Raw genomic sequence first — 27,220 nt, 5'->3', positions numbered from 1 at the left:
TTAGGCAAGAATTGAGGACGGGTCCGCAATTCCGCCCTATCCATATGGAAAACCAGATAGGGGCTTTTATGAGACAAAGCCGCCAATTCAGACACTCGCCTAGCCGAAGCCAAGGCTAATAACATGACCACCTTCCAAGTGAGATATTTTAACTCCACCGTTTGAAGTGGTTCAAACCAGTGCGACTTAAGGAAACTCAACACCACGTTAAGGTCCCAAGGCGCCACCGGAGGTATAAAAGGAGGCTGAATATGCAGCACTCCCTTTACAAAAGTTTGTACTTCTGGGAGAGAAGCCAATTCTTTTTGAAAGAAAATGGATAAGGCCGAAATATGAACCTTAATGGATCCTAACTTTAGGCCCAAATTCACTCCAGTTTGTAGGAAGTGCAGGAAACGGCCCAGATGGAATCCTTCCGTAGGAGCATTCCTGGCCTCACACCAAGAAACATATTTTCGCCATATACGGTGATAATGTTTAGCTGTCACGTCCTTCCTAACCTTTATCAGCGTAGGAATGACCTCATCTGGAATTCCTTTTTCCGTTAGGATCCGGCGTTCAATCGCCGTGCCGTCAAACGCAGCCGCGGTAAGTCTTGGAACAGACATGGCCCCTGTTGTAACAGGTCCTGTCGTACAGGAAGAGGCCACGGATCTTCTGTGAGCATTTCCAGCAGATCCGGATACCAGGTCCTTCTCGGCCAATCTTGAACAATGAGAATTGTTCTCACTCCTCTTTTTCTTATTATTCTCAATACCTTGGGTATGAGAGGAAGAGGAGGATACACATACACCGACTGGAACACCCACGGTGTCACTAGGGCGTCTACTGCTACCGCCTGAGGATCTTTTGATCTGGCGCAATACCTCTGTAGCTTTTTGTTGAGGCGGGATGCCATCATGTCTATCTGGGCAGTCCCCATTGACTTGCAATCTGTGCGAAGACTTCCCGATGAAGTCCCCACTCCACCGGATGCAGGCCGTGTCTGCTGAGGAAGTCTGCTTCACAGCTGTCCACTCCCGAAATGAACACAGCTGACAGTGCGCTTACACGATTTTCCGCCCAGCGAAGAATCTTGGCTTCCGCCATTGCCACCCTGCTCCTTGTGCCGCCTTGGCAGTTTACATGAGCCACTGCGGTGATGTTGTCTGACTGGATCAGAACTGGTTGGTTGCGAAGTAAGTTCTCCGCCTGACGTAGGGCGTTGTATATGGCCCTCAGTTCCAGGATGTTGATGTGAAGACAAGTCTCTTGACTTGTCCAGAGTCCTTGTAAGTTTCTTCCCCTTGTGACTGGCTCCCCACCCTCTGAGGCTCGCGTCCGTGGTCACCAGGATCCAATCCTGAATGCCGAACCTGCGTCCTTCCAAAAGGTGAACACTCTGCAGCCACCACAGGAGAGATACCCTGGCCCTGGGGGACAGGGTGTTCCGCTGATGAATTTGTAGATGTGATCCGGACCACTTGTCCAATAGGTCCCATTGGAAAGTCCTTGCATGGAACCTGCCGAAGGGAATGGCCTCGTATGTTGCCACCATTTTTCCCAGGACTTGAGTGCAATGATGCACAGACACTTGTTTTGGCTTCAATAGGTTCTTGACTAGAGTCATGAGTTCCTGAGCATTTTCTATCGGGAGAAAAACCTTTTTCTGGTCTGTGTCCAGAACCATGCCCAAGAAGCTCAGACGAGTCGTAGGAACCAGCTGCGACTTCGGGATATTGAGAATCCAGCCGTGTTGCTGTAACACCTTCACTGAAAGTGACACACTGTTCAGTAACTGCTCTCGTGATCTCGCTTTTATGAGGAGATCGTCCAAGTACGGGATAATTGTGACACCCTGCTTGCGCAGGAGTACCATAATTTCCGCCATTACCTTTGTGAAAATCCTCGGGGCCGTGGAAAGCCCAAACGGCAACGTCTGAAATTGGTAATGACAATCCTGTACCGCAAATCTCAGGTACGCCTGATGAGGTGGATATATGGGAACATGAAGGTATGCATCCTTTATGTCCAGGGATACCATAAAATCCCCCCCTTCCAGGCTGGCGATGACCGCTCTGAGCGATTCCATTTTGAACTTGAACCGTTTTAAGTATAGGTTCAGGGATTTTAAATTCAATATGGGTCTGACCGAACCGTCCGGTTTCGGAACTACAAACAGGGTGGAGTAGTATCCCTTCCTTCTCTGACGTAGGGGAACTTCGACCACCACTTGTTGAAGACACAATTTGTGAATAGCATTTAACACTATCTCCCTTTCCAGGGGAGAAGTCGGTAGAGCCGATTTGAAAAACCGGCGAGGAGGCACCTCTTCGAATTCCAGCTTGTATCCCTGAGAAACAATTTCTATTGCCCAGGGATTCACCTGTGAGTGAACCCAAATGTGGCTGAAAAGTCGAAGACGTGCCCCCACTGGGGCGGACTCCCCCAGTGGAGCCCCAGCGTCATGCGGTGGATTTTGCAGAGGCCGGGGAGGATTTCTGTTCCTGGGAACTAGCTGTGCAGCTTTTTACCTCTGCCCTAACCTCTGGCAAGAAAGGACGATCCACGCACTCTTTTGCTTTTATTTGAACGAAAAGACTGCATTTGAAAATGTGGCGCTTTCTTAGGTTGTGAGGGAACTTAAGGAAAAAATTCAATTTACCTGCCGTAACTGTGGAGACCAGGTCCGAGAGACCTTCCCCAAACAATTCCTCCCCCTTGTAAGGTAAAACCTCCATATATGTCTTTTTGAGTCGGCATCACCTGTCCACTGCCGGGTCCAGAGGACTCGTCTAGCAGAGACTGACATAGCGTTTATTCTGGAACCCAGTAAACTAATGTCTCTTTGAGCATCCCTCATATATAAGACAGCATCCTTTATATGGCCTAGGGTCAATAAAATGGTATTCTTATCTAGGGTCTCAATCTCCGCCGATAAGAAATCTGTCCATGCTGCTACCGCGCTACAAACCCAGGCTGACGCAATTGCCGGTCTGAGTAATGTACCAGAATGTGTGTAAATGGTTTTCAAGGTAATCTACTGCTTGCGGTCTGCAGGATCCTTGAGGGTAGCCGTATCTTGTGATGGCAGCGCTATCTTTTTTGACAAGCGTGTCAACGCTTTGTCAACCTTAGGGGATGATTCCCACCGTACCCTGTCCGTTGGCGGGAAAGGATACGCCATAAGAATCCTTTTGGGAATCTGCAGTTTTTTGTCTGGAGATTCCCAAGCTTTTTCACATAATTCGTTCAACTCATGTGAGGAGGGAAAAGTTACCTCGGGCTTTTTTCCCTTATACATGTGTACCCTCGTGTCAGGGACAGGGGGTTCCTCTGTGATATGCAACACTTCTTTTATTGCAATAATCATATATCGAATACATTTAGCCACTTTCGGCTGTAACTTTACATCATCGTAGTCGACACTGGAGTCCGAATCCGTGTCGGTATCAGTGTCTGCTATTTGGGATAGTGGGCGCTTCTGAGACCCTGAAGGTCCCGGCGACATAGGGACAGACACGGGTTCACTCCCTGACTGTTCCTTAGCCTCAGCTTTCTCTAATCTCTTGTGCAATAAGTTCACACTAGCATTTAAAACATTCCACATATCCACCCAGTCAGGTGTCGGCACCGCCGACGGAGACCTCACATTCATACTCTCCCCCTCCTCTCTGGGTGAGCCTTCTAACTCAGACATGTCGACACACGCGTACCGACACCACACACACAGGGAACCTCTTATCTGAAGTTTCCCCACCAGGCCCTTTGGAGAGACAGAGAGAGAGTATGCCAGCACACACCCCAGCGCTGTATGACCCAGGACAAAAACACAATAATATTATGTTTACCCAGATAGCGCTGTTTACATATACAATATGCACCAATTTTGTGCCCCCTCCCCCCCCCCTCCTCTTTAAAACCCTCTGTCTACCGTGGCATAAGCAGGGGAGAGTCCGGGGAGCTTCCTCTCAGCGGTGCTGTGGAGAAAAAAAATGGCTCTGTGAGTGCTGAGGGAGAAGCCCCGCCCCCTCGGCTGCGGGCTTCTGTCCCGCTGAAAATCTCAAAATTTGGCGGGGGCTCTTATATATGTACAGTGCCCAGCTGTACATATACTTATTTTTGCCAAAAGAGGTCTATATGCTGCCCAGGGCGCCCCCCCCCGCGCCCTGCACCCTTACAGTGACTGCCGTGTGTGAGGTGTACGGGAGCAATGGCGCACAGCTGCAGTGCTGTGCGTTACCTCAGTGAAGATCATGAAGTCTTCTTTTCTTCTCATACTCACCCGGCTTCTATCTTCCAGCTCTGCGAGGGGGACGGCGGCGCGGCTCTGGGACGGACGGCAAGGTTGAGACCTGCGTACCAATCCCTCTGGAGCTAATGGTGTCCAGTAGCCCAAGAAGAGTCATCCGCACTCTCCCGCCCCGTTTGGGAGCTTTGGTATAATCCCCATGGTCCTTACGGAGTCCCCAGCATCCTCTAGGACGTAAGAGAAAATAAGATTTTAAACCTACCGGTAAATCTTTTTCTCCTAGTCTGTAGAGGATGCTAGGCTCCCGTCCCAGTGCGGACAAAATCTGCAAGGCTTGTATATAGTTGTTGCTTACATAAGGGTTACGTTACAGTTGAGATCAGTCTTTAGCTGATACTGTTTTGTTCATACTATTAATTGGTTGCGTATAGTCCAGGTTATATGGTGTGGATGGTGTGGGTTGGTATGAATCTTGCCCTTAGATTAACAAAGATCCTTTCCTCGTACTGTCCATCTCCTCTGTGCACAGTTTCTCTGAGGTCTGGAGGAGGGGCATAGAGGGAGGAGCCAGTGCACACCCAGACCTAAAGTCTTTCTTAAAGTGCCCATGTCTCCTGCGGAGCCCGTCTATCCCCATGGTCCTTACGGAGTCCCCAGCATCCTCTAGAACGTTAGAGAAAATATAGTAAACAACTAAAGTGTGGAATCTTAAATGTGATGTATCAAAATAATGCTATGGGAACAAAATCCAAAAATACTGAACAAATAATGTGGTAATGTCAGCAACGGAGGAAATAGTCTTGTGGCTAGACTCAGGCACTAATTAAGCCACTAGGCTCATGCATCCTGAAAACCTGGACTGTTAGGGTGTGTTGAGGACAAAGCTTGGGAACCCCTGGTCTAATCAGACTCTTGGACAAAAGGATGGAAATGAAAACAAAAGAAGGGATGTCTGGTCCTTTATCCCTCCTGGTGTGTCTTCTTCCTTGTCATCACTTTGGAGGAACAGTGGATTAACCTCACTGTGTATGATGCCATGGAGGAGGAAGAGGGAACAAACTTGAAAATGCCTAACCCATATTTTTATCATTTTTATTTTACTTGATTAAATAAAGAGGTTTGGACACACTTCATCAGTATTATTGTTTTAGGGCAGATGTTTAATCAACAGACCATCAAACAGCTGAAATGGTCACATACATACTACAGAATCTCAGTGGATCCCATTGAATGGTTACAGAGAATCAGAACATGGTACACTGGTGATCAAAATAAACAAACACTATTTTACCTGTGAGTTCAGCTACTTTGGCAGCAACATTTTCAGCAAATCCAATTCTAGTATTTAACCCCGTTCCAACTGCTGTGCCACCAGCAGCTAGTTCATAGACCCTCGGTAATGCAGATTCAATTCTATTAATTCCATATTTAATCTGTTGCACATAAGCACTGAACTCCTATTAAAATAAGAGATGTAAAATCCAATGTGCAAAGTTAGAGATGTAAGTACATCATACAGTTGGGGTGAATGATTAGGGACTTACACACATTGGGGTAGATGTATTAACCTGGAGAAGGCATAAGTAAGTAATAAACCAGTGATAAATGCAAGGTGATAAACACACCAGCCAATCAGCTCCCATATGTAAATTAACAGTTAGGAGCTGAACGGCTGGTGCATTATCACCTTGCACTTATCACTGTTTATCACTTCCTTATGCCTTTTCCAGGTTAATACATCTGCCCCAAGGTCAGGAAGGGATCTTCCTCATGTGATGGTGAACTAATAGATAGATGCTTTGTTGCATCAATACAACTTAAAAAAATACAGGTTGAGTATCCCATATATATATTATATATAATATATATGTCATCAGTAGGGAACCCAAAAATGTGGGATTTTGAATTTTGGATAAGGGATACTTAACCTGTAACATATTTTATGAATGCACCTCTTGCAACCACTCCGCCTATCACTATGTACAATAACAAACAAACATACAGATTCATATACACTGCAACTAGAAATTCCCCATTTTGACAGGGCTGTTTTTGACAAAAGACTTTTATCAGTTGCTCTGTACAATCACTACAGAAACAACCCTCACTGTCATACAATCGTGGGGAGAACCAGATTACTAAAATGTGTTAACAGTGGAATAAGCATTGACATCACACTTATTCCCTAAGCTTCAATGGTTAATTCTATAATAGAGATACTGCAGATCAACACTGGTAAAAGCAGACATCTTTCAGCTGACCTAGCATGCACACATTTCCGTAACTGCTCCAGCTTGCTCATACACGGCAAGATGTAAGATGTGGCAGAGTGACAGCCATGACATGAAAGCCCTACTGCAGTCACTGGCTACATCTACCTTGGCAGATCAGCACGTTCAGGATTTGTACAGAAAGTGTGGTACATAATAAATATGCTTTACAGCTCACACACTATACCTGTCCCAGAGTGAGTGGCACTGCATCCTGTGTATGGGTACGGCCAATTTTAATAATATTTGCAAATTCTTTTGATTTCACTTCTAAAGCATTGTGGAGCTTTTTCAGTCCAGGTAACAGAACCTCATGGACTTCCTTTGCAGCAGCAATATGCATTGCTGTGGGGAAAGTGTCATTTGAACTCTGTAATGAAACACGGCAATAATAATATCTTCTGTTTTAAGAAATTCAAGTAGACAACAATTATTTTAATTTAACTGAAATATATATTGTAATTGCTTAAGAAAAATCATTGATGCTAAGTTAAAATAAAGACCTTTGAAGAAAGATAGATATAGCACATACTGTATAGGACAGTGATGGCTAACCTTGATACTCAAGCTGTTGAACTACACATCCCTGCATCAGTTTTAGCATGGCCAAATAGCAAAACTGTAGCAGGGCATGCTGGGATGTGTAGTTCAACAACAGCTGGAGTGTCAATGTTAGCCATCACTGGTGTAGGATGTTCACATTCTTAATTGGACTATAAAACATGGATCACCAGGCGAAAATGCCTCGGAATGGCCACAGCCTTTTCATCTGGAACTTTAGATTTACATGCATATCAAACATACCTGGCTTTTATTAACATGGTCGTTAGGGTGTACAGGATCTTTGCTTCCCAGCTTTCCTCCCATCATCTCAATGGCTCGGTTACTGATAACCTCATTGACATTCATGTTGGTCTGTGTTCCAGAGCCAGTCTGCCACACAGCTAGAGGAAAATGCTCATCTAGTTTACCATCCGAAACCTGGTGTGGGAGACAAGAAATGTGTGTAGACTTATCTATGAGAGCTGTCCAGGTGGTGACGTGTGGTATTTTTGTGACAATTAAAGTATATGAATAATATTCATTTTAAAGAATCCATCAATTACATACATTTTTATATTGCTTGTATATTAACTTTGAAAGAGATTGTTACAAAACCAATACAAGCACAAAACTTTACAGTTTTAATACAAGTACAATACTTTGGGTGATATTCCAGAAAAGCCACTATATGACGACAATACCACATTAAGCAGGAGTATACATGAAGCATATCGTGCTCTCATTCCTCTGCAGTGGGCTCAGGGGTAAAGTGAGCAGACTAACAGGTTGACACTTTTGGTTGGAAGTAATGCAAAGTGTAGATTGGTAAATACGCAGGAGCACACCAGGGAGGTCCTTAATTCTTTGTTTGAAGAGGGACATTCTTTGCACTCAATATTATTTTATAACATTATTATTATTATTATTGTTGTTGTTGAATAATAAATTGCATGCTTTTTCTAAGCTATGCGCAGCTAAGAGATTGGATGTACAATATATAGGAGTTCCACTCCAGAAAGAGAATGTGCCCAATTAAACTACTTCCAAATAGACTGATGTTTCCCCCTGGCAGCCACCACTGCCTGAGCAGAATGCAGATTTAAAGATAGGATTTTGATACCTACCGGTAAATCCTTTTCTCCTAGTCCGTAGAGGATGCTGGGGTCCACTTCAAGACCATGGGGTATAGACAGTTCCGCAGGAGCCATGGGCACTCTTAAGACTTTTCAATGGGTGTGAACTGGCTCCTCCCTCTATGCCCCTCCTCCACACCTCAGTTATAGGAACTGTGCCCAGGGAGACGGACATTTCGAGGAAAGGATTTACTTTAATACTAATGGTGAGATACATACCAGCTCACACCCCTACCATGCCGCACAACATGGCATTCAACATAACACACGCCAACAGGCATGAACCAAGTACAGCAACATGCTGAAACTAATATGACACAACATGTGTAATTCCAATAAACCAAACTGCAGGTAAAAGTACGTACTGGGACGGGCGCCCAGCATCCTCTACGGACTAGGAGAAAAGGTTTACTGGTAGGTAACAAAATCCTATTTTCTCATACGTCCTAGAGGATGCTGGGGTCCACTTCAAGACCATGGGGTTTATACCAAAGCTCCAGTACGGGCGGGAGAGACCCTGCAGCACCGATTGACCGAACTTGAGGTCTTTATCGGCCAAGGTGTCAAACTTGTAGAACTTAGCAAATGTGTTTGACCCTGACCAAGTAGCTGCTCGGCAAAGTTGTAATGCCGAGACCCCCGGGGCAGCCACCCAGGATGAACCCACCTACTTAGTAGAATGGGCCTTCACCGACGTAGGTAACGGCAATCCAGCCGTAGAATGTGCATGCTGAATCGTACCTCTGATCCAGCGCGCAACAGTCTGCTTGGAAGCAGGACAAACAGAGCCTCTGTTTTCCGTATCCTAGCTGTTCTAGTGACATAAATCTTCAAAGCCCTAACCACATCTAGAGACTTTGACTCAGTGAAAGTGTCAGTAACTAATGGCACCACAATAGGTTGGTTTATGTGGAAAGAAGAAACCACCTTTGGAAGAAAATGTTGGCGAATTCTCAACTCTGCCTTATCTTCATGGAAGATCAGGTAAGGGCTCTTGTGAGACAAGGCCCCAATTCAGACACCCACCTTGCGGATGCCAATGCCAAAAGCATCACCACTTTCCAAGTGAGAAACTTCAACTCTATCTCTTGTGGAGGCTCAAACCAATCCGATTGCAGGAACTGCAACACCACATTAAGGTCCCATGGTGCCACTGGAGGCACAAATGGAGGCTGGATGTGCAGAACTCCTTTCACGAAGGTCTGAACCTCTGGAAGAGCGGTCAATTGTTTTTGGAAGAAAATTGACAAGGCCGAAATCTGGACCTTGATTGACCCCAATCGAAGGCCCGCCTCCACACCAGGCTGCAGAAAATGGAAAAAACGTCCCAACTGAAACTCTTCCGTAGGAGCCTTCTTGGATTCACACCAAAATACATATTTTCGCCAAATACGGTGGTAATGTTTCGACGTTACTCCTTTCCTGGCCTGAATAAGTGTGGGAATGACTTCCTTTGGAATACCCTTTCGGGCTAGGATCCAGCGCTCAACAGCCATGCCGTCAAACGTAGCCGCGGTAAGTTTTGATACATGCACGGCCCCTGCTGCAGCAGGTCCACGCGAAAGGAAGAGGCCGAGGATCTTTTATGAGCAACTCCTGAAGATCTGGATACCAAGCCCTCCTTGGCCAGTCTGGGGCAATGAAGATTGCTCGAACTTTTGTTCTTCTTATGATCCTGAGAACTTTTGAAATCAGCGGAAGTGGAGGGAAGATATACACTGACCGGAATACCCACTGGGTCACTAGCGCATCCACTGCTATTGCTTGAGGCTCTCTCGACCTGGAACAATATTTCTGAAGCTTCTTGTTGAGACGAGATGCCATCATGTCTACTTGAGGAACTCCCCAAAGACTTGTCACCTCTGAGAAGACTTCTTGGTGGAGGCCCCACTCTCCTGGATGGAGATCGTGTCTGCTGAGGAAGTCTGCTTCCCAGTTGTCTACTCCCGGAATGAAAATCGCCAACAGAGCCTTTACATGTCTTTCTGCCCAGAGTAGGATCTTTGTCACCTCTGCCATTGCCGCTCTGCTTTTCGTTCCGCCCTGCCTGTTTATGTACGCGACTGCTGTTACACTGTCCGACTGGATTTGCACGGGATGATCTTGAAGAAGATGTACCGCTTGTTGAAGGCCGTTGTAAATGGCTCTCAATTCCAGCACGTTTATGTGAAGGCAGGCTTCCTGACTTGACCATTTTCCTTGAAAGCTTTCCCCCTGAGTGACAGCTCCCCAGCCTCGGAGACTTGCATCCGTGGTTCCCAGGACCCAGTCCTGAATCCCGAACCTGCGTCCCTCTAGTAGGTGCGAACTGTGTAGCCACCACAGCAGCGAAATCCTGGCTTTTGACGACAGGACTATCTTCCGGTGCATGTGTAGGTGGGATCCCGACCACTTGTCCAACTGGAATACTCTGGCATGGAACCTGCCAAACTGTATGGCCTCGTAGGCCGCCACCATTTTCCCCAACAACCGAATGCACTGATGGATCGACACACTTGATGGTTTCAATATCTGTTTTACCATTTTCTGGATTTCCAGAGCCTTTTCCACCGGAAGAAAAACTCTCTGAACTTCTGTGTCCAGAATCATCCCGAGAAAAGACAATCTTGTCGTTGGTTCCAACTGTGACTTTGGAAAATTTATGATCCAACCGTGTTGTTGGAGCATGGACAGGGAGAGTGTGATGTTCTGTAGCAACTGTTCCCTGGATCTCGCCTTTATCAGGAGATCGTCCAGATAAGGAATTATATTGACTCCTTTTTGACGAAGGAGTACCATCATCTCCGCCATCACCTTCAGGAATACCCTCTGCGCCGTGGAGAAACCGAAAGGCAACGTCTAGAACTGGTAATGGCAATTCTGAACCGCGAATCTCAGATAAACCTGGTGAAGAGGATAAATGGGAATATGCAGGTAAGCATCCTTTATGTCTACTGATACCATGTAATCCCCCTCCTCCAGACTGGAAATCACTGCCCTGAGCGATTCCATCTTGAACTTAAACCGTTTCAAGTAGAGATTCAGATCTTTTAGGTTTAGGATCGGTCTGACCGAGCCGTCTGGCTTCGGAACTACAAAGAGGCTTGAATAAAAACCTTCTCCTTGCTGAGACAATGGTACCAGGACAATGACCTGATCCTGACAATTTTTGAATTGCCGTTGTTACTGCCTCTCTTTCTGGAAGAGAAGCTGGCAAGGTCGATTTGAAAAATCGGCATGGGGGAACGTCTTGAAACTCCAGCTTGTACCCCTGGGATACTGTCTGCAAAACCCAGGGGTCCAGACCAGACTGAATCCAACCTTGGCTGAACAGTTTCAGACGTGCCCCCACCCGAGCGGCCTCCCGCAAGGGAGCCCCAGCGTCATGCTGTAGATTTGGCAGAAGTAGGGGTTGACTTCTGCTCCTGGGATCCTGAAGCCGCTGTGGGCTTCTTTACCCTTCCCCTTCCTGCAAAGAAGGGGGAACCTTTTGCCTTTTTTTATTTATTGGCCTGAAAATACTGCATTTGAGAGTGATATGACTTTTTTGCCGGTGCAGGAGCATGAGGCAAAAAAGTCGACTTACCTGCGGTAGCCGCCGAGGCTAACGCATCCAGTCCATAACCAAATAAGGCCTCACCTTTATATGGGAGAGCCTCCATATTCCGTTTGGAATCTGCATCCGCGTTCCACTGGCGAATCCACAACGCCCGCCAAGCCGAAACTGCCATGGTAGCGGCTTGTGAACTCAAGAGTCAAATATCTTTCATCGCCTCTAGCATGTATGCGGCAGCATCTTTGATATTCCCTAATTTAAGGAGTATCTCATCTTTATCAATAGTGTTGATTTCCGATGACAGGCTTTCTGACCATTTTTAAATAGCGCGACTCACCCACGCGCAAGCAATTGTGGGCCTGAGCAGCGTACCATTGGCAACATAAATGGATTTCAATGTAGTCTCCATTTTGCGGTCTGCTGGGTCATTTAGTGAAGCCGTGCCAGGTGCAGGAAGAATTACCTTCTTTGTCAACCTGGACAGTGCACTGTCTAACACAGGGGGTGACTCCCATTTTTTTCTGTCCTCTACAGGGAAAGGATAAGCTATCTGAATCCTCTTGGGAATACGAAATTTCTTTTCGGGATTTACCCACACCCCTTCAAAGAGTATTCAGCTCATGGTAAGGAGGGAAAGTGACCTTAGATTTCTTTTCTTTATAGAAATAGGCCTTCTCCTGAGGTACAGGAGTGGCTTCCGTGACTTCCAGAATTTCCCTTATAGCCACAATCATATATTGTATACTTTTTGCCAATTTATGATCTATTTCCCTAGACTCACTATCGTCGACACAGGAATCAGTGTCTGTGTCGGTATCCGTATTCACAATATTTGCAAACGGTCTCTTATGTGACCCAGAGGGGTCGCCTGCAGATGGAAGAACAGAACCCTGAAAAATCACATCTTCCACAGATTTTCTCCAGCATTCTGCATGAGATTCAGACTTATCTAATTACATACTGTCACGTATTTCTTTCACCCATGCAGGCTCTTGGTGTGTCGGGAGTGCCACCACATTACAACTCTGTGTCCCTAAAATGGTTTCCTCCGGGGAAGAACTCCATGCCTCAGACATGTCACACTCGTGTACAACACCCACACAGACACACTGGGACTTATAGGGGACAGACCCACAGTAAAATCTGTCAGAGGGACACAGTTTAGGAGCATCCAGTTCATAACACCAGCGCCAGTATCTAATGCCTATGAACACAAAATGCCCACTGACATGCAGCGCTGTTTTACACAGTAAACACACTTGTAAAGCACCAAATTCGCTTGTGCCCCCCTCCTGTTTTGCACCTTGATACTTGTAGTCAGAAGTGGAGGAGGACCAGCGATGTCTCTGCAGCCTGAGGAGAGAGAGAAAATGGCGCTGAGCAGTGTGCTGGCTGCCTGAGGAAGAAGCTCCGCCCCCGCAATGGCGAGTTTTTACCTCAGAGAGTTTACATAATATTTATACTGGCGGGGGTAGGGCTGTGCCTGGGCATCTTATGCCCCCTTTTAGCCAGTTTATATAGGTATTTTGCTGCCTGTGTGTGTGTGGGCAGCAATGGCGCGCTGCGCTCCCGCCAGCCGCGCGGTACCTCAGCCGTCACTTTACTTGATTGAAGATCTATCTTTTTACAATCACCTGTCTTCAGACTTCTGGCTCTGTGAGGGGGTTGACGGCGCGCTGTGGGAGTGCGCATCTAGACACGGCTAGCGTTCAGTACCTTTCAGGAGCTAATAATGTCCTGTCAACCAGAAGTAGAGACATGAAACTCTTCAGGAAGTTGGTTCCTACTTCTGCCCCCTCAGTCACACGAAGCAAGGAGACTGTTGCCAGCAGTTCTCCCTGAAAATAAAAAACCTAACATTTAAGTCTTTTCAGAGAAACTCAGTAGAGCTCCCCTGGAGTGCATCCAGACTGCCTGGCACAATTCTAAAACCGAGGTCTGGAGGAGGGGCATAGAGGTAGGAGCCAGTTCACACTCATTGAAAAGTCTTAAGAGTGCCCATGGCTCCTGCAGAACAGTCTATACTTCATGGTCTTGAAGTGGACCCCAGCATCCTCTAGGATGTATGAGAAAATAATGGTGAAGACTGATGTCTTCTGCCGCCGATTTTCCGGACTCTTCTTGCTCTGTAAGGGGGCCGGCGGCGCGGCTCCGGGACCGAACATCAATGGCCGGTTCCATGCGGTCGATCCCTCTGGAGCTAATGGTGTCCAGTAGCCTAAGAAGCCCAAGCTACCACCAGTTAGGTAGGTTCGCTTCTTCTCCCCTTAGTCCCTCGCTGCAGTGAGTCTGTTGCCAGCAGATCTCACTGTAAAAAAAAACAAAAACTAAAATATACTTTCTCTCTAGGAGCTCAGGAGAGACCCTAGTGTGCATCCAGCTTTGCCGGGCACAAGATTCTAACTGAGGTCAGGAGGAGGGTCATAGTGGGAGGAGCCAGTGCACACCAGGTGGTCCTAAATCTTTCTTAGCTGTGCCCAGTCTCCTGCGGAGCCGCTATTCCCCATGGTCCTTACGGAGTCCCCAGCATCCACTAGGACGTCAGAGAAATAAGAATTTACTCACCGGTAATTCTATTTCTCGTAGTCCGTAGTGGATGCTGGGTACTCCGTAAGGACCATGGGGAATAGACGGGCTCCGCAGGAGACTGGGCACTCTTAAAAGAAAGATTAGGTACTATATCTGGTGTGCACTGGCTCCTCCCTCTATGCCCCTCCTCCAGACCTCAGTTAGGGAAACTGTGCCCGGAAGAGCTGACATTACTAGGAAAGGATTTGGAATCCAGGGTAAGACTCATACCAGCCACACCAATCACACTGTACAACTTGTGATAACTATACCCAGTTAACAGTATGAACAACAACTGAGCCTCATTTAACAGATGGCTCATAACAAAACCCTATAGTTAAGCAATAACTATATACATGTATTGCAGAAAGTCCGCACTTGGGACGGGCTCCCAGCATCCACTACGGACTACGAGAAATAGAATTACCGGTGAGTAAATTCTTATTTTCTCTGACGTCCTAGTGGATGCTGGGAACTCCGTAAGGACCATGGGGATTATACCAAAGCTCCCAAACGGGCGGGAGAGTGCGGATGACTCTGCAGCACCGAATGAGCAAACTCAAGGTCCTCCTCAGCCAGGGTATCAAACTTGTAGAATTTTGCAAAAGTGTTTGATCCCGACCAAGTAGCAGCTCGGCAAAGTTGTAAAGCCGAGACCCCTCGGGCAGCCACCCAAGAAGAGCCCACCTTCCTCGTGGAATGGGCTTTTACTGATTTAGGATGCGGCAGTCCAGCAGCAGAATGTGCAAGTTGAATCGTGCTACAGATCCAGCGAGCAATAGTCTGCTTAGAAGCAGGAGCACCCAGCTTGTTGGGTGCATGCAGGATAAACAGCGAGTCGGTTTTCCTGACTCTAGCCGTCCTGGAAACATAGATTTTCAGGGCCCGGACTACGTCCAGTAACTTGGAATCCTCCAAGTCCCGAGCAGCCGCAGGCACCACAATAGGTTGGTTCAAATGAAACGCGTTTACCACCTTTGGGAGAAATTGGGGACGAGTCCTCAATTCTGCCCTGTCCATATGGAAAATCAGATATGGGCTTTTACAGGACAAAGCCGCCAATTCTGACACACGCCTAGCTCAGGCCAAGGCCAACAGCATGACTACCTTCCACGTGAGATACTTCAACTCCACGGCCTGAAGTGGCTCAAACCAATGTGATTTTAGGAAATCCAACACAACGTTGAGATCCCAAGGTGCCACTGGAGGCACAAAAGGGTCTGAACTTCAGGCAGTGAAGCCAGTTCTTTTTGAAAGAAAATAGACAGGGCCGAAATCTGGACTTTAATGGATCCCAATTTTAGGCCCATAGTCACTCCTGACTGTAGGAAGTGCAGAAATCGACCCAGCTGAAATTCCTCTGTTGGGGCCTTCCTGGCCTCACACCAAGCAACATATTTTCGCCATATGCGGTGATAATGTTTTGCTGTCACATCCTTCCTAGCTTTAATCAGCGTAGGAATGACTTCATCTGGAATGCCCTTTTCCATTAGGATCCGGCGTTCAACCGCCATGCCGTCAAACGCAGCCGCGGTAAGTCTTGGAATAGACAGGGCCCCTGCTGCAGCAGGTCCTGTCGGAGCGGCAGAGGCCAAGGGTCCTCTGAGATCATTTCTTGTAGTTCCGGGTACCAAGTTCTTCTTGGCCAATCCGGAACGATGAGTATAGTTCTTACTCCTCTCTTTCTTATAATCCTCAGTACCTTTGGTATGAGAGGAAGAGGAGGGAACACATAAACCGACTGGTACACCCACGGTGTCACTAGACCGTCCACAGCTATCGCCTGAGGGTCCCTTGACCTGGCGCAATATCTTTTTAGCTTTTTGTTGAGGCGGGACGCCATCATGTCCACCTGTGGCCTTTCCCAACGATTTACAATCAGCTTGAAGACTTCTGGATGAAGTCCCCACTCTCCCGGGTGGAGGTCGTGCCTGCTGAGGAAGTCTTCTTCCCAGTAGTCCACTCCCGGAATGAACACCGCTGACAGTGCTAGCACGTGATTCTCCGCCCATCGAAGAATCCTTGTGGCTTCTGCCATCGCCATCCTGCTTCTTGTGCCGCCCTGTCAGTTTACATGGGCGACCGCCGTGATGTTGTCTGACTGAATCAGCACCGGTTGGTTTTGAAGCAGGGGTTCTGCTCGACTCAGGGCATTGTAAATGGCCCTTAGTTCCAGAATATTTATGTGTAGGGAAGTCTCCTGACTCGACCACTGTCCTTGGAAGTTTCTTCCCTGAGTGACTGCCCCCCAACCTCGGAGGCTTGCATCCGTGGTCACCAGGACCCAGTCCTGAATGCCGAATCTGAGGCCCTCGAGAAGATGAGCACTCTGCAGCCACCACAGCAGAGACACCCTGGCCCTCGGGGACAGGGTGATCAACCGATGCATCTGAAGATGCGATCCGGACCACTTGTCTAACAGATCCCACTGAAAGATCCTTGCATGGAACCTGCCGAAGGGAATTGCTTCGTAAGAAGCTACCATCTTTCCCAGGACTCGCGTGCAGTGATGCACCGACACCTGTTTTGGTTTCAGGAGGTCCCTGACCAGAGATGACAATTCCTGGGCCTTCTCCTCCGGGAGAAACACCTTCTTCTGTTCTGTGTCCAGAATCATGCCCAAGAACAGCAGACGCGTCGTAGGAATCAGCTGCGACTTTGGGATATTCAGAATCCAGCCGTGCTGCTGTAGCACTTCCAGAGATAGTGCTACTCCGACTAACAACTGCTCCTTGGACCTTGCCTTTATAAGGAGATCGTCCAAGTACGGGATAATTATAACTCCCTTCTTTCGAAGGAGTATCATCATTTCGGCCATTACCTTGGTAAATACCCTCGGTGCCGTGGACAGAACAAACAGCAACGTCTGGAATTGGTAATGACAGTCCTGTACCACAAACCTGAGGTACTCCTGGTGAGGTGGGTAAATGGGGACATGTAGTTAAGCATCCTTGATGTCCAGTGACACCATAAAATCCCCCTCTTCCAGGCTTGCAATAACCGCCCTGAGCGATTCCATTTTGAACTTGAACTTCCTTATATAAGTGTTCAAGGATTTCAAATTTAGAATGGGTCTCACCGAACCGTCTGGTTTCGGTACCACAAACATTGTGGAATAGTAACCCCGTCCCTGTTGAAGGAGGGGAACTTTGATTATCACCTGCTGAAGGTACAGCTTGTGAATTGCCGCCAGTACTACCTCCCTTTCCTTGGGAGCAGCTGGCAAGGCTGATTTGAGGTAACGGCGAGGGGGAGACGCCTCGAACTCCAGCTTGTATCCCTGAGATACCACCTGTAGAACCCAGAGATCCACCTGTGAGCGAACCCACTGGTCGCTGAAGTTCCTGAGACGCGCCCCCACCGCACCTGGCTCCACCTGTGGAGCCTCAGCGTCATGCGGTGGACTTAGTGGAAGCAGAGGATGATTTTTGTTCCTGGGAACTGGCTGTCTGGTGCAGCTTTTTCCCTCTACCCCTGCCTCTGGGCAGAAAGGATGCGCCTCTGACCCGCTTGCCTCTCTGAGGCCGAAAGGACTGTACTTGATAATACGGTGCTTTCTTAGGCTGTAAGGGAACCTGAGGTGAAAAAGTCGACTTCCCAGCTGTTGCTGTGGATACGAGGTCCGAGAGACCGTCCCCAAACAATTCCTCACCCTTATAAGGCAAAACCTCCATGTGCCTTTTAGAATCAGCATCACCTGTCCACTGCCGAGTCCATAATACTCTCCTGGCAGAAATGGACATTGCATTAATTCTAGATGCCAGCCGGCAAATGTCCCTCTGTGCATCCCTCATATATAAGACGACGTCTTTAATATGCTCTATGGTTAGCAAAATAGTATCCCTGTCAAGGGAATCAATGTTATCTGACAGGGTATCAGACCAAGCAGCTGCAGCACTACACATCCATGCTGAAGCAATTGCAGGTCTCAGTATAGTACCTGAGTGTGTATACACAGACTTCAGGATAGCCTCCTGCTTTCTATCTGCAGGCTCCTTTAAGGCGGCCGTGTCCTGAGACGGCAGTGCCACCTTTTTTGATAAGCGTGTGAGCGCCTTGTCCACCCTAGGGGATGTTTCCCAACGTAACCTGTCCGTTGGCGGGAAAGGGTACGCCATTAGTAACCTCTTAGAAATCACTAATTTCTTATCTGGGGAACACCACGCTTCTTCACACAATTCATTTAATTCATCAGATGGGGGAAAAGTCACTGGCTGCTTTTTCTCCCCAAACATAATACCCTTTTTAGTGGTAACCGGGTTAATGTCAGAAATGTGCAACACATTTTTCATTGCCGTAATCATGCATCGGATGGCCCTTGTGGACTGTACATTTGTCTCATCCTCGTCTACACTGGAGTCAGACTCCGTGTCGACATCTGTGTCTGCCATCTGAGGTAGCGGGCGTTTTTGAGCCCCTGAAGGCCTCTGAGATGCCTGGGCAGGCGCGGGCTGAGATGCCGGCTGTCCCAAAGCTGCGTCATCGAACCTTTTATGCAAAGAGTTGACACTGTCGGTTAATACCTTCCACATATCCATCCACTCTGGTGTCGGCCCCGCAGGGGGCGACATCACACTTATCGGCACCTGCTCCGCCTCCACGTAAGCGTCCTCCTCAAACATGTTGACACAGCCGTACCGACACACCGCACACACACAGGGAATGCTCTGACTGAGGACAGGACCCCACAAAGTCCTTTGGGGAGACAGAGAGAGAGTATGCCAGCACACACCAGAGCGCTATATAACAGAGGGATTTACACTAACACAAAGTGAATTTTCCCCCAATAGCTGCTTATATCACCTTTTGCGACTAAATATATGTGCCCCCCCTCTCCTTTTTACCCTTCTTGTAGTGTATACTGCAGGGGAGAGCCTGGGGAGCGTCCTTCCAGCGGAGCTGTGAAGAAAAAATGGCGCCGGTGTGCTGAGGGAGACAGCCCCGCCCCCTCCTCGGTGGGCTTCTCCCGCTTTTTTAATAATGTGTATGGCGGGGGATTAGGCACATATACAGTTTATAACTGTATTATGTGCACATTTGCCAAAAAGGTATAATTATTGCAGCCGAGGGCGCACCACCAGTGACCGGAGCGTGTGGTGTGCTGTGGGAGCAATGGCGCACAGCTGCAGTGACCGGAGTCTTCAGCCGCCGATTTTCTCCTGGTTCTTCCGTCTTCTGGCTCTGCAAGGGGGACGGCGGCGCGGCTCCGGGAACGGACGATCGAGGTCGGGCCCTGTGTTCGATCCCTCTGGAGCTAATGGTGTCCAGTAGCCTTAGAAGCACAAGCTAGCTGCAAGCAGGTAGGTTTGCTTCTCTCCCCTCAGTCCCTCGTAGCAGTGAGTCTGTTGCCAGCAGATCTCACTGAAAATAAAAAACCTAACAAATACTTTCTTTTCTAGTAAGCTCAGGAGAGCCCACTAGGTGCATCCAGCTCTGGCCGGGCACAGATTCTAACTGAGGTCTGGAGGAGGGGCATAGAGGGAGGAGCCAGTGCACACCAGATATAGTACCTAATCTTTCTTTTAAGAGTGCCCAGTCTCCTGCGGAGCCCGTCTATTCCCCATGGTCCTTACGGAGTACCCAGCATCCACTAGGACGTCAGAGAAATAAAGCTTCTGGTTCCACAGCTAAGTTTGAGAAATACCAGAGACTAAGAAATACTGAAAGGCCCAGTGGCAGCCCCAGACAATCATCAAACTCCACAACCCTCAGAGGGACTAGACAATATTTCTACATACCACACCAGCTGACCACTACAGTCACTTTTAAAAGAAATCAGAGACGACATAACAAATCAGAGAAATCAAATCAGTCTGGAACCCTAAGGGGGATGCGGAGCATAACACTTCTAAGGTAGAGAATTGCTTTTAGCCTGTGGAATCGCTGTATTTGGAAGCAGAAAGTTATTTATTTATTTTACTTTAAATAGCTCTCAAAGCAAACACTGATTATTTTATATATCTTCAGAACAATCATGGGTTCTTCAGACTATATGGGGGGAAAAAAAGAGGCGCCCATTGGAAATTTATGGAAGGCTTGTGACACAATATAAATTATATCTCAGGTGATGGCAGAGGACCTGATTCAGATGCCGTCCAACGCAGCAGCGATCATTTTCAGTGACAGAACGGCATCACTAATACCCCTTTCACAACAGAAATGCAGGGGCAAAACCTGGGAATTCTGCCACGGGCTCATGCAGGGACATTCCCGGGTTGGCACCTTTCACACCAGCATTTTTTGCCGGGACATCCCGGGTCTGCACCTTTCATACTGAACCCAGGATGGCCCTGCATTTTCTGAAAATGGGCGTCTCAGAAAAGACATAAGACCAGGAAGTGCCCTGAATAGCCAATCAGCATCAGTATAGGCAACCCGGGAAGGTGGGGCATGTCCCTGCACCATTCACACTGTCCAGGGTCCATCCCGGGACCAACCCTGGTCGATTGCAGGGTTGAAATGCGGGGACAGAAATCCCGGGTTTTTGTCCCTGTACCCTTTCACACCGAGAAATTTCCCGGGTTGATGCGCGTTCATGTGTTTTAACCCGGGAAATTTATGGCTGTGTGAAAGGGGTATAAGTGTAGCAGCCACCCACAAGTGAACAGAGATGCCCACCGAAGCAATCACAACATGCTCAGCAACTGAGTAATCCAATTGCAACTGCGAGGAACACAGACACCCTGGGCCAGATGCATCATTGCTTGGAAAGTGATTTAATGGAGAGTGAAATAGTACTAGCCAATCAGCTCCTAACTACCATTTTTCAAACACAGCCTGTGACATGGCAGATAGAAGGTGATTGGTTGCTGCCTTTTCTCTATTTTATCACTCTCCACGCAATGATGCATCTAGCCTCCTGAGTGCCTCTGTGGTCACGTAGAATGGCAATGGGAGCTGTGTTGTTGGCATCATGTTTTATGCATACGATAGCACAGTTGGACACAGAGACATGTTCCTTAAACGGTCACGAATTACTGCATTTGTTGTGGCCACACCCCGTTACCTCCCCCGAACGGCCTCTTCCTATCAAACACTCTGACAATGCGAGCGGCATCGCAAAGGTACCTTGGAGCATGTGCACTGTGGCCGGAATGCATGCGTAGTCTACCGATAATCGCTCTGCCAGAAGTGCCAGATGGATAATCTGACCCTGACTACACTTACTGATTAAGATTTACAGTATATGGATACCTACAATTGAGTTAAGATATTCTGACACAGCTGGGTGCTTTTCACAAGACACCATGCAGCTCGGTGGTTAAGAGATGAAATTAACCTCTTTGCTATATAATGCTTTGCGAATTGCTGCCTCACCAATACAATCCTGTAGTCCTCCGACCAAAACAGCAGTAATATATTGGGGAGACTGAATAAGCATAACGGATGCAAGCTTTAGATGCTCCTTCAACGTTACCATTATTTGCTTGAAATTAATTAATTCATTACTTACTGCTACATAGGATTTAAGCATCAAGTTTCAGATTACTTTTTTTTAGTAAAATATTAATCTTTGGTTGTTTATCAAGAAGTTTAGGCAAGTCTATCTTGATGATTAGAAACGCCTCTGCACTGCCGAGACACGCTATGCTTTAACAGGGACTATAAATAATGTGTTGACGTCAAAAATATTTTTACCTCATCAGCAGCTTTGACAATGAAATCAGCGATTTTAGGATCAAGTCCATAATTCTTATTTACTTCTGCAGCCGCCTTTTTTAATATTCCAAATGCTCTAATGACCGGTATCTAAAATCAGAAAAATAAATTACTACACAATGCAATTCTATCAACAAATCTAGACTTGGAACACTTATTTTAGGACTGTGCCCAAATTTTAAATTCAATGTGAACAGATGTACTGAAATAAAAAATACAGATAAAATACTTCTAAGTGTAACACTATTTGTAGAAACCTTATCCAAAATATTTCCATCAGGACCTAAAAACCTAAGTTTCAAAGACTGTATGATCAGTCCTATATAATGGGAGGATAAAGCCGCACTCCAAGAGAAATGGACTATTTCGACTAAGAATTAATAAAATTATTTGTCCTGAGAGATTTAATTAAAATTTGAATTAGTTTAGAGTGCTTTCTATAGCCCCCTCCCATCCAGCTATATTTCCCCCCCATTAGAGTAATTGTGGCTGCAGTGCACGCACAACACATCTAATGTGTACAGCACAGTAGGCATTGAAAAGGTGACACATGGAGGTTTTAAATGTTAAATCAGAATAATAAAAGATTTATACTGCAATAGTGGGATCTTTAGCCTTAAAAACTCCCCCTGCCTCCACCAAAAAAGAAAAGAAAAATTAACCCCCCAAAAATACCAAGGTGTACAATGGGTACGTACAGGCATTCTTTCCGTGACTCCTCCAATTCTGAAGTTCATTGTTGATCGAACAGTTTGAGCTCCATAATACTTGTCATTAGGAACCTTCAGTTCACCAAAGGTGTCAGATTCAATTCGATAAGAATCAGAGCTGGCCTGAAATGAAAATAAAACAAATTCTAAAAATAAATAAAAATTAAAAAAAGAAGGATGACTTACGACAGCAGATTTAAACTGCAAATAACTAATACATAAAATAAAAGAAATTGTACGCCATTTCTCTCCAAAATTATATATATATATATCTATATATATATATATATATATATATATATATTATTTATTTATTTATATTAAATATACATTTCCAATTATTTCCTTTGACAAATGGGGTATACTGTAAAATAAGGAGATTTATGGTAGACTTACCATAGTTAAATCTCTTTCTGTGAGGTACATTGGGTTCCACAGGAAATACCTTGGGGTGTAGAAATGGATCTTGACCCAGAGGCACCAACAGGCTAAAGCTTTAGACTGTCCCAGAATGCATTGCGGGCCCTCCTCTATAACCCCGCCTCCAGGCACTGTGAGCTCAGTTTTGTTAACCAGTCCAATGTAGAAACAGGTAAAAGAGAAGGTAGATGTCAGTCACATAGAACCACATTCTCATGACAGGAGAAGGGACTAGCGGCTAATGCCATACAAACCCAAAGAAGCTAAGTGCATCAGGGTGGGCGCCCTGTGGAACCCAGTGTACCTCGCAGAAAGATTTAACTATGGTAAGTCTACCATAAATCTCCTTTTCTGCAGCGGGGTACACTGTGTTCCACAGGGAATACATTGGGGATGTCCTAAAACAGTTCCTTCAGGGAGGGGACGCACCTTAGCGGGTCTGAGAACCCGGCGACCAAAGTAAGCATCCTTGGAGGCGGAAGTATCAAAGGCATAGAACTTAATAATCGTGTTCACTGAGGACCACATAGCCGCCTTGCACATTTTTTCCACGGACGCGCCACGATGGGCCACCCAAGAGGGTCCAACAGGCTGAGTAGAATGGGCTTTAATAGCAGCAGGAGCTGGGAGTCCAGCCTGCACATAAGCTTGTGCAATCACCATTCTAATCCATCTGGCCAAGGTTTGCTTATTCGCAGGCCAGCCACATTTGTGGAAACCAAACAGTACGAAGAGGGTATCTGACCTCCTGATAGAGGCAGTCCTCTCCACATATATACGGAGAGCCCGTACCACATCTAAAGACTGTTCTTTGGAGGACAAGTCGGAAGAGATGAAGGTTGGAACCACAATCTCTTGATTAAAGGTGAAAAGATGACACCACCTTAGATAAATAACCAGGGCGAGTTCTAAGAACTGCTCGGTCACGATGAAATATCAAAAAGGTTGGACGACAGGACAAAGCGCCTACGTCTGACACCCTTCTAGCAGAGGCAATAGCCAGGAGAAACATAACCTTGGCTGTGAGCTATTTAAGGTCCACTGACTCAAGAGGTTCAAATGGAGACTCAGGGCATTAAGGACAACAGACAAATCCCATGGAGCCACATGAGGGACATAGGGAGGCTGAATCCGCAGTACGCCCTGAGTGAATGTATGAACATCAGGTATAGATGCAATTTTTCTCTGAAACCACACCGACAAGGCAGATACAGTATGTGAACCTTGAGGGAGGCCAGACGAAGTCCTAAATCCAGGCCTTGTTGCAAAAAAGCCAGAAGTCTGGAAGTACTAAACTTGGAAGCATCATAATTCTTAGCAGCACACCAGGTGAAGTAAGAATTCCAGACCCTATAATAAACCCGTGCAGAAGCAAGTTTGCGGGCCTTTAACATAGTTTGGATAACCGCCTCTGAGAATCCTTTGGCCCTCAGGAGTGAAGCGTCAAGAGCCACTCCGTCAAAGCCAGTCTGGCCAGGTCCGGGTAGACACAAGGGCCCTGAACGAGGTGGTCTGGGCGTTGAGGAAGTAGTAGAGGGCGCTCTATCGATAGACCCTGTAGGTCTGAGTGCCAATGGCGCCTGGGCCACGCTGAAGCGACCAAAAGTAGTATTCCCCCTTCTTGCTTGAACTTCCGTAGTACCCTGGGCAGAAGAAGTGACACTGGAGGGAACACGTAGGGCAGCCGAAAGTTCCATGGAATTGTCAGTGCGTCCACGAGCGCTGCTTGAGTATCCCTTATTATTGAGCCGAAGACCGAAACTTTGTGATTGTATCGTGACGCTATCAGGTCTACGTCTGGTAGGCCCCACTTGTCCACTAGGAGTTGAAAGACTTTCTGATGAAGACTCCACTCTCTGGCATGTACGTCCTGACGGCTGAGGAAATCCACTTCCCAGTTGAGGACTCCCGGAATGAACACTGCCGATATTGCTGGCAGATGGCGTTCCGCCCAACAAAGGATTTTTGACACTTCCATCATTGCCATGCGTCTTTGAGTTCCGCCTTGATGGTTTATGTATGCCACCGTGGTGGCGATGTCTGATTGTACTTGAACAGGCCTGTTCTGTATCAGAGGCAGGGCAAGAGTCAAAGCAATGAACACTGCCCGAAATTCCAGAATGTTTATCGAGAGGATAGATTCCTCCTTGGTCCACCGACCCTGAAGAGTGTGTTGCTCCAGCACCGCACTCCAACCCCTCAGACTGGCACAGTAGTCAGGCGGACCCAGTTGGGGATCCAGAAGGGACGGCCCCTGCTAAACTGTTGATCCTGTAGGCACCAGTTCAGTGGCAGACGAATCTCCGGAGCCGTCCCACTTGGAAAGGATTAACCTCTGCAGAGGGCAGAAATGAAATTAAGCGTACGCTATCATGTCGAAACCCGACACCATGAGGCCTAGTACTCGCATCGCTGAGTGTATCGACACTCTTGGGCGAGAGAGGAAGTATCTGATCCTGTCATGATGTTTCAGGACTCTCTCTGGAGACAGAAACAACCTTTGGCTGTGTGTGTCCAGCAGTGCCCTCAGGTGCACCATGCTCCGAGCAGGGACCAGCGAGGACTTCTTCCAGTTGACAAACCACGCGTGGGCTTGTAGGAAGTTTACAGTCAGTTGTAGATGACGGAGGAGGACATTTTGGGAGTTCGCCAGGATCAGCAAATCGTCCAGATACGGCAGGATCCTGATTCCCTGACAACGCAGATGAGCCGTCATCACGGCCATAAACTTGGTGAAGATCCGAGGGGCCGTGGCCAGTCCAAACGGCAGAGCCTGGAACTGATAATGAAGGTTGCCAACAGTAAACCGCAGATATTGCTGATGCAATATGGCAATAGGTATATGCAGATAAGCATCTTGTATATCCAGGGATACCATATAATCTCCGGGTTCCATGGCCAGTACAATCGAGCACAGCGTTTCCATACAGAACTTGGACACTCTCACAAACTTGTTTAGTGATTTGAGGCTGAGTATAGGCTGGAAACACCCAATGGGTTACGGGACTAGAAACAGGGTTGAGTAGTATCCTCCGCCTATCTGGGACAGGGGTACCGGCACTACTGTATCCAGGAAGGAACACACAACTAGGCATAGAGCTTGCGCCTTCAACGGGTCCAAAGGAATAACAGTTGTGCAGAACTGGCGAGGGGGGACGTCTCTTAAAAGACTGCGTACCCATGAGAGACGACTTCTCGCACCTATGCGTCTGAAGTGGTCTTTAACCAGACCTGGGTGAACTGTAGAAGTCAGCCTCCCAGCCTGGGATCCCCCACGGGGAGGCCCGTCCCGTCAAGCAGCAGGCTGGTCTTGTTTGTAAGCAGGCTGACGGGCGGCCCAGAATTGTTTTGGGCGTAGTGGTTTTGGGAGCACGAGCATGTCTCGGTATGTCCGACCTCAAGGGAAAACAAAAGGTCAAAAGGAACGAAAAGTGGTACTCTTTGCCTTCTGTGCAGAAGGATTGGTATTCGGGAGAAATGCAGTCTTAGCAGCCGCTAAGTCAGTCACGATCTTATTCAGATCTTTCCCTAATAGGATATCTCCCTTAAAAGTAAGTAACTCTAAGGTCTTTTTGGAGTCCAGGTCCACCTTCCATGACCTCAACCACAGAATTTGGCTAGCCAGGATGGATGTAGTCGACGCTTTGGCCGCCATTACACCTGCCTCAGAGGACGCCTCCTGAATATATTGGGAGGAGGTGGTAATATGAGACAGATATTGTCTGGCAGTGTCAGATATATTCTGAGGCAGCTCATCCTCTATTGCCTGAACCCATGCTTCAATTCCTTTTGCGGCCCAAGAGGCTGCTATAGTGGGTCTATGTACAGCACCTGTAAGGGAGTAGACTTCAGGCATCCCCCCACACGCTTATCAGTCAGTTCCTTCAGTGAGATGACCGTGGTGACAGGTAGTGTAGATGACACCACAAGACGGTTGACACTGGAATCCACCGGCAGTGAATTTTCCCACTTGTTATACAACTCAGCAGGGAGAGGATAACGAGCTAGCATCTTTTTAGACAGGGAGAATTTCTTTCCTGGAGAAGACCAGGGTTCCTGACGTATGTCTACTAAATGGTCAGAATGCGGTAAGACTACTTTAGCTACCTTCTGACGTTTAAACTTATCAGGTTTCTTAGACACAGTAGTGG

The 27,220-nt window shown here is 47.2% G+C and overlaps 1 protein-coding gene across 1 annotated transcript in view; it reads right to left on the bottom strand.

The window, feature by feature from the left end:
• Positions 1-27,220, bottom strand: part of FH (fumarate hydratase) — a 176,104-nt gene that overhangs the window by 90,366 nt on the left and 58,518 nt on the right. Inside the window, exons 2-6 of the mRNA XM_063917732.1 lie at positions 22,638-22,772; positions 21,919-22,029; positions 7,306-7,482; positions 6,689-6,871; positions 5,523-5,688 (exon numbers count right to left, since the gene is read on the bottom strand). Coding sequence (XP_063773802.1) covers positions 5,523-5,688; positions 6,689-6,871; positions 7,306-7,482; positions 21,919-22,029; positions 22,638-22,772 — 772 coding nt within the window. The remainder of the gene's footprint in view (positions 1-5,522; positions 5,689-6,688; positions 6,872-7,305; positions 7,483-21,918; positions 22,030-22,637; positions 22,773-27,220) is intronic.

The sequence above is a fragment of the Pseudophryne corroboree genome, chromosome 4, assembly GCF_028390025.1.
Source record: "Pseudophryne corroboree isolate aPseCor3 chromosome 4, aPseCor3.hap2, whole genome shotgun sequence".
NCBI classification, from domain to species: Eukaryota; Metazoa; Chordata; class Amphibia; order Anura; family Myobatrachidae; genus Pseudophryne; species Pseudophryne corroboree.
The sequence above is the reverse complement of the archived record's forward strand: the minus strand, read 5'-3'. Positions and strand labels throughout refer to the sequence as shown.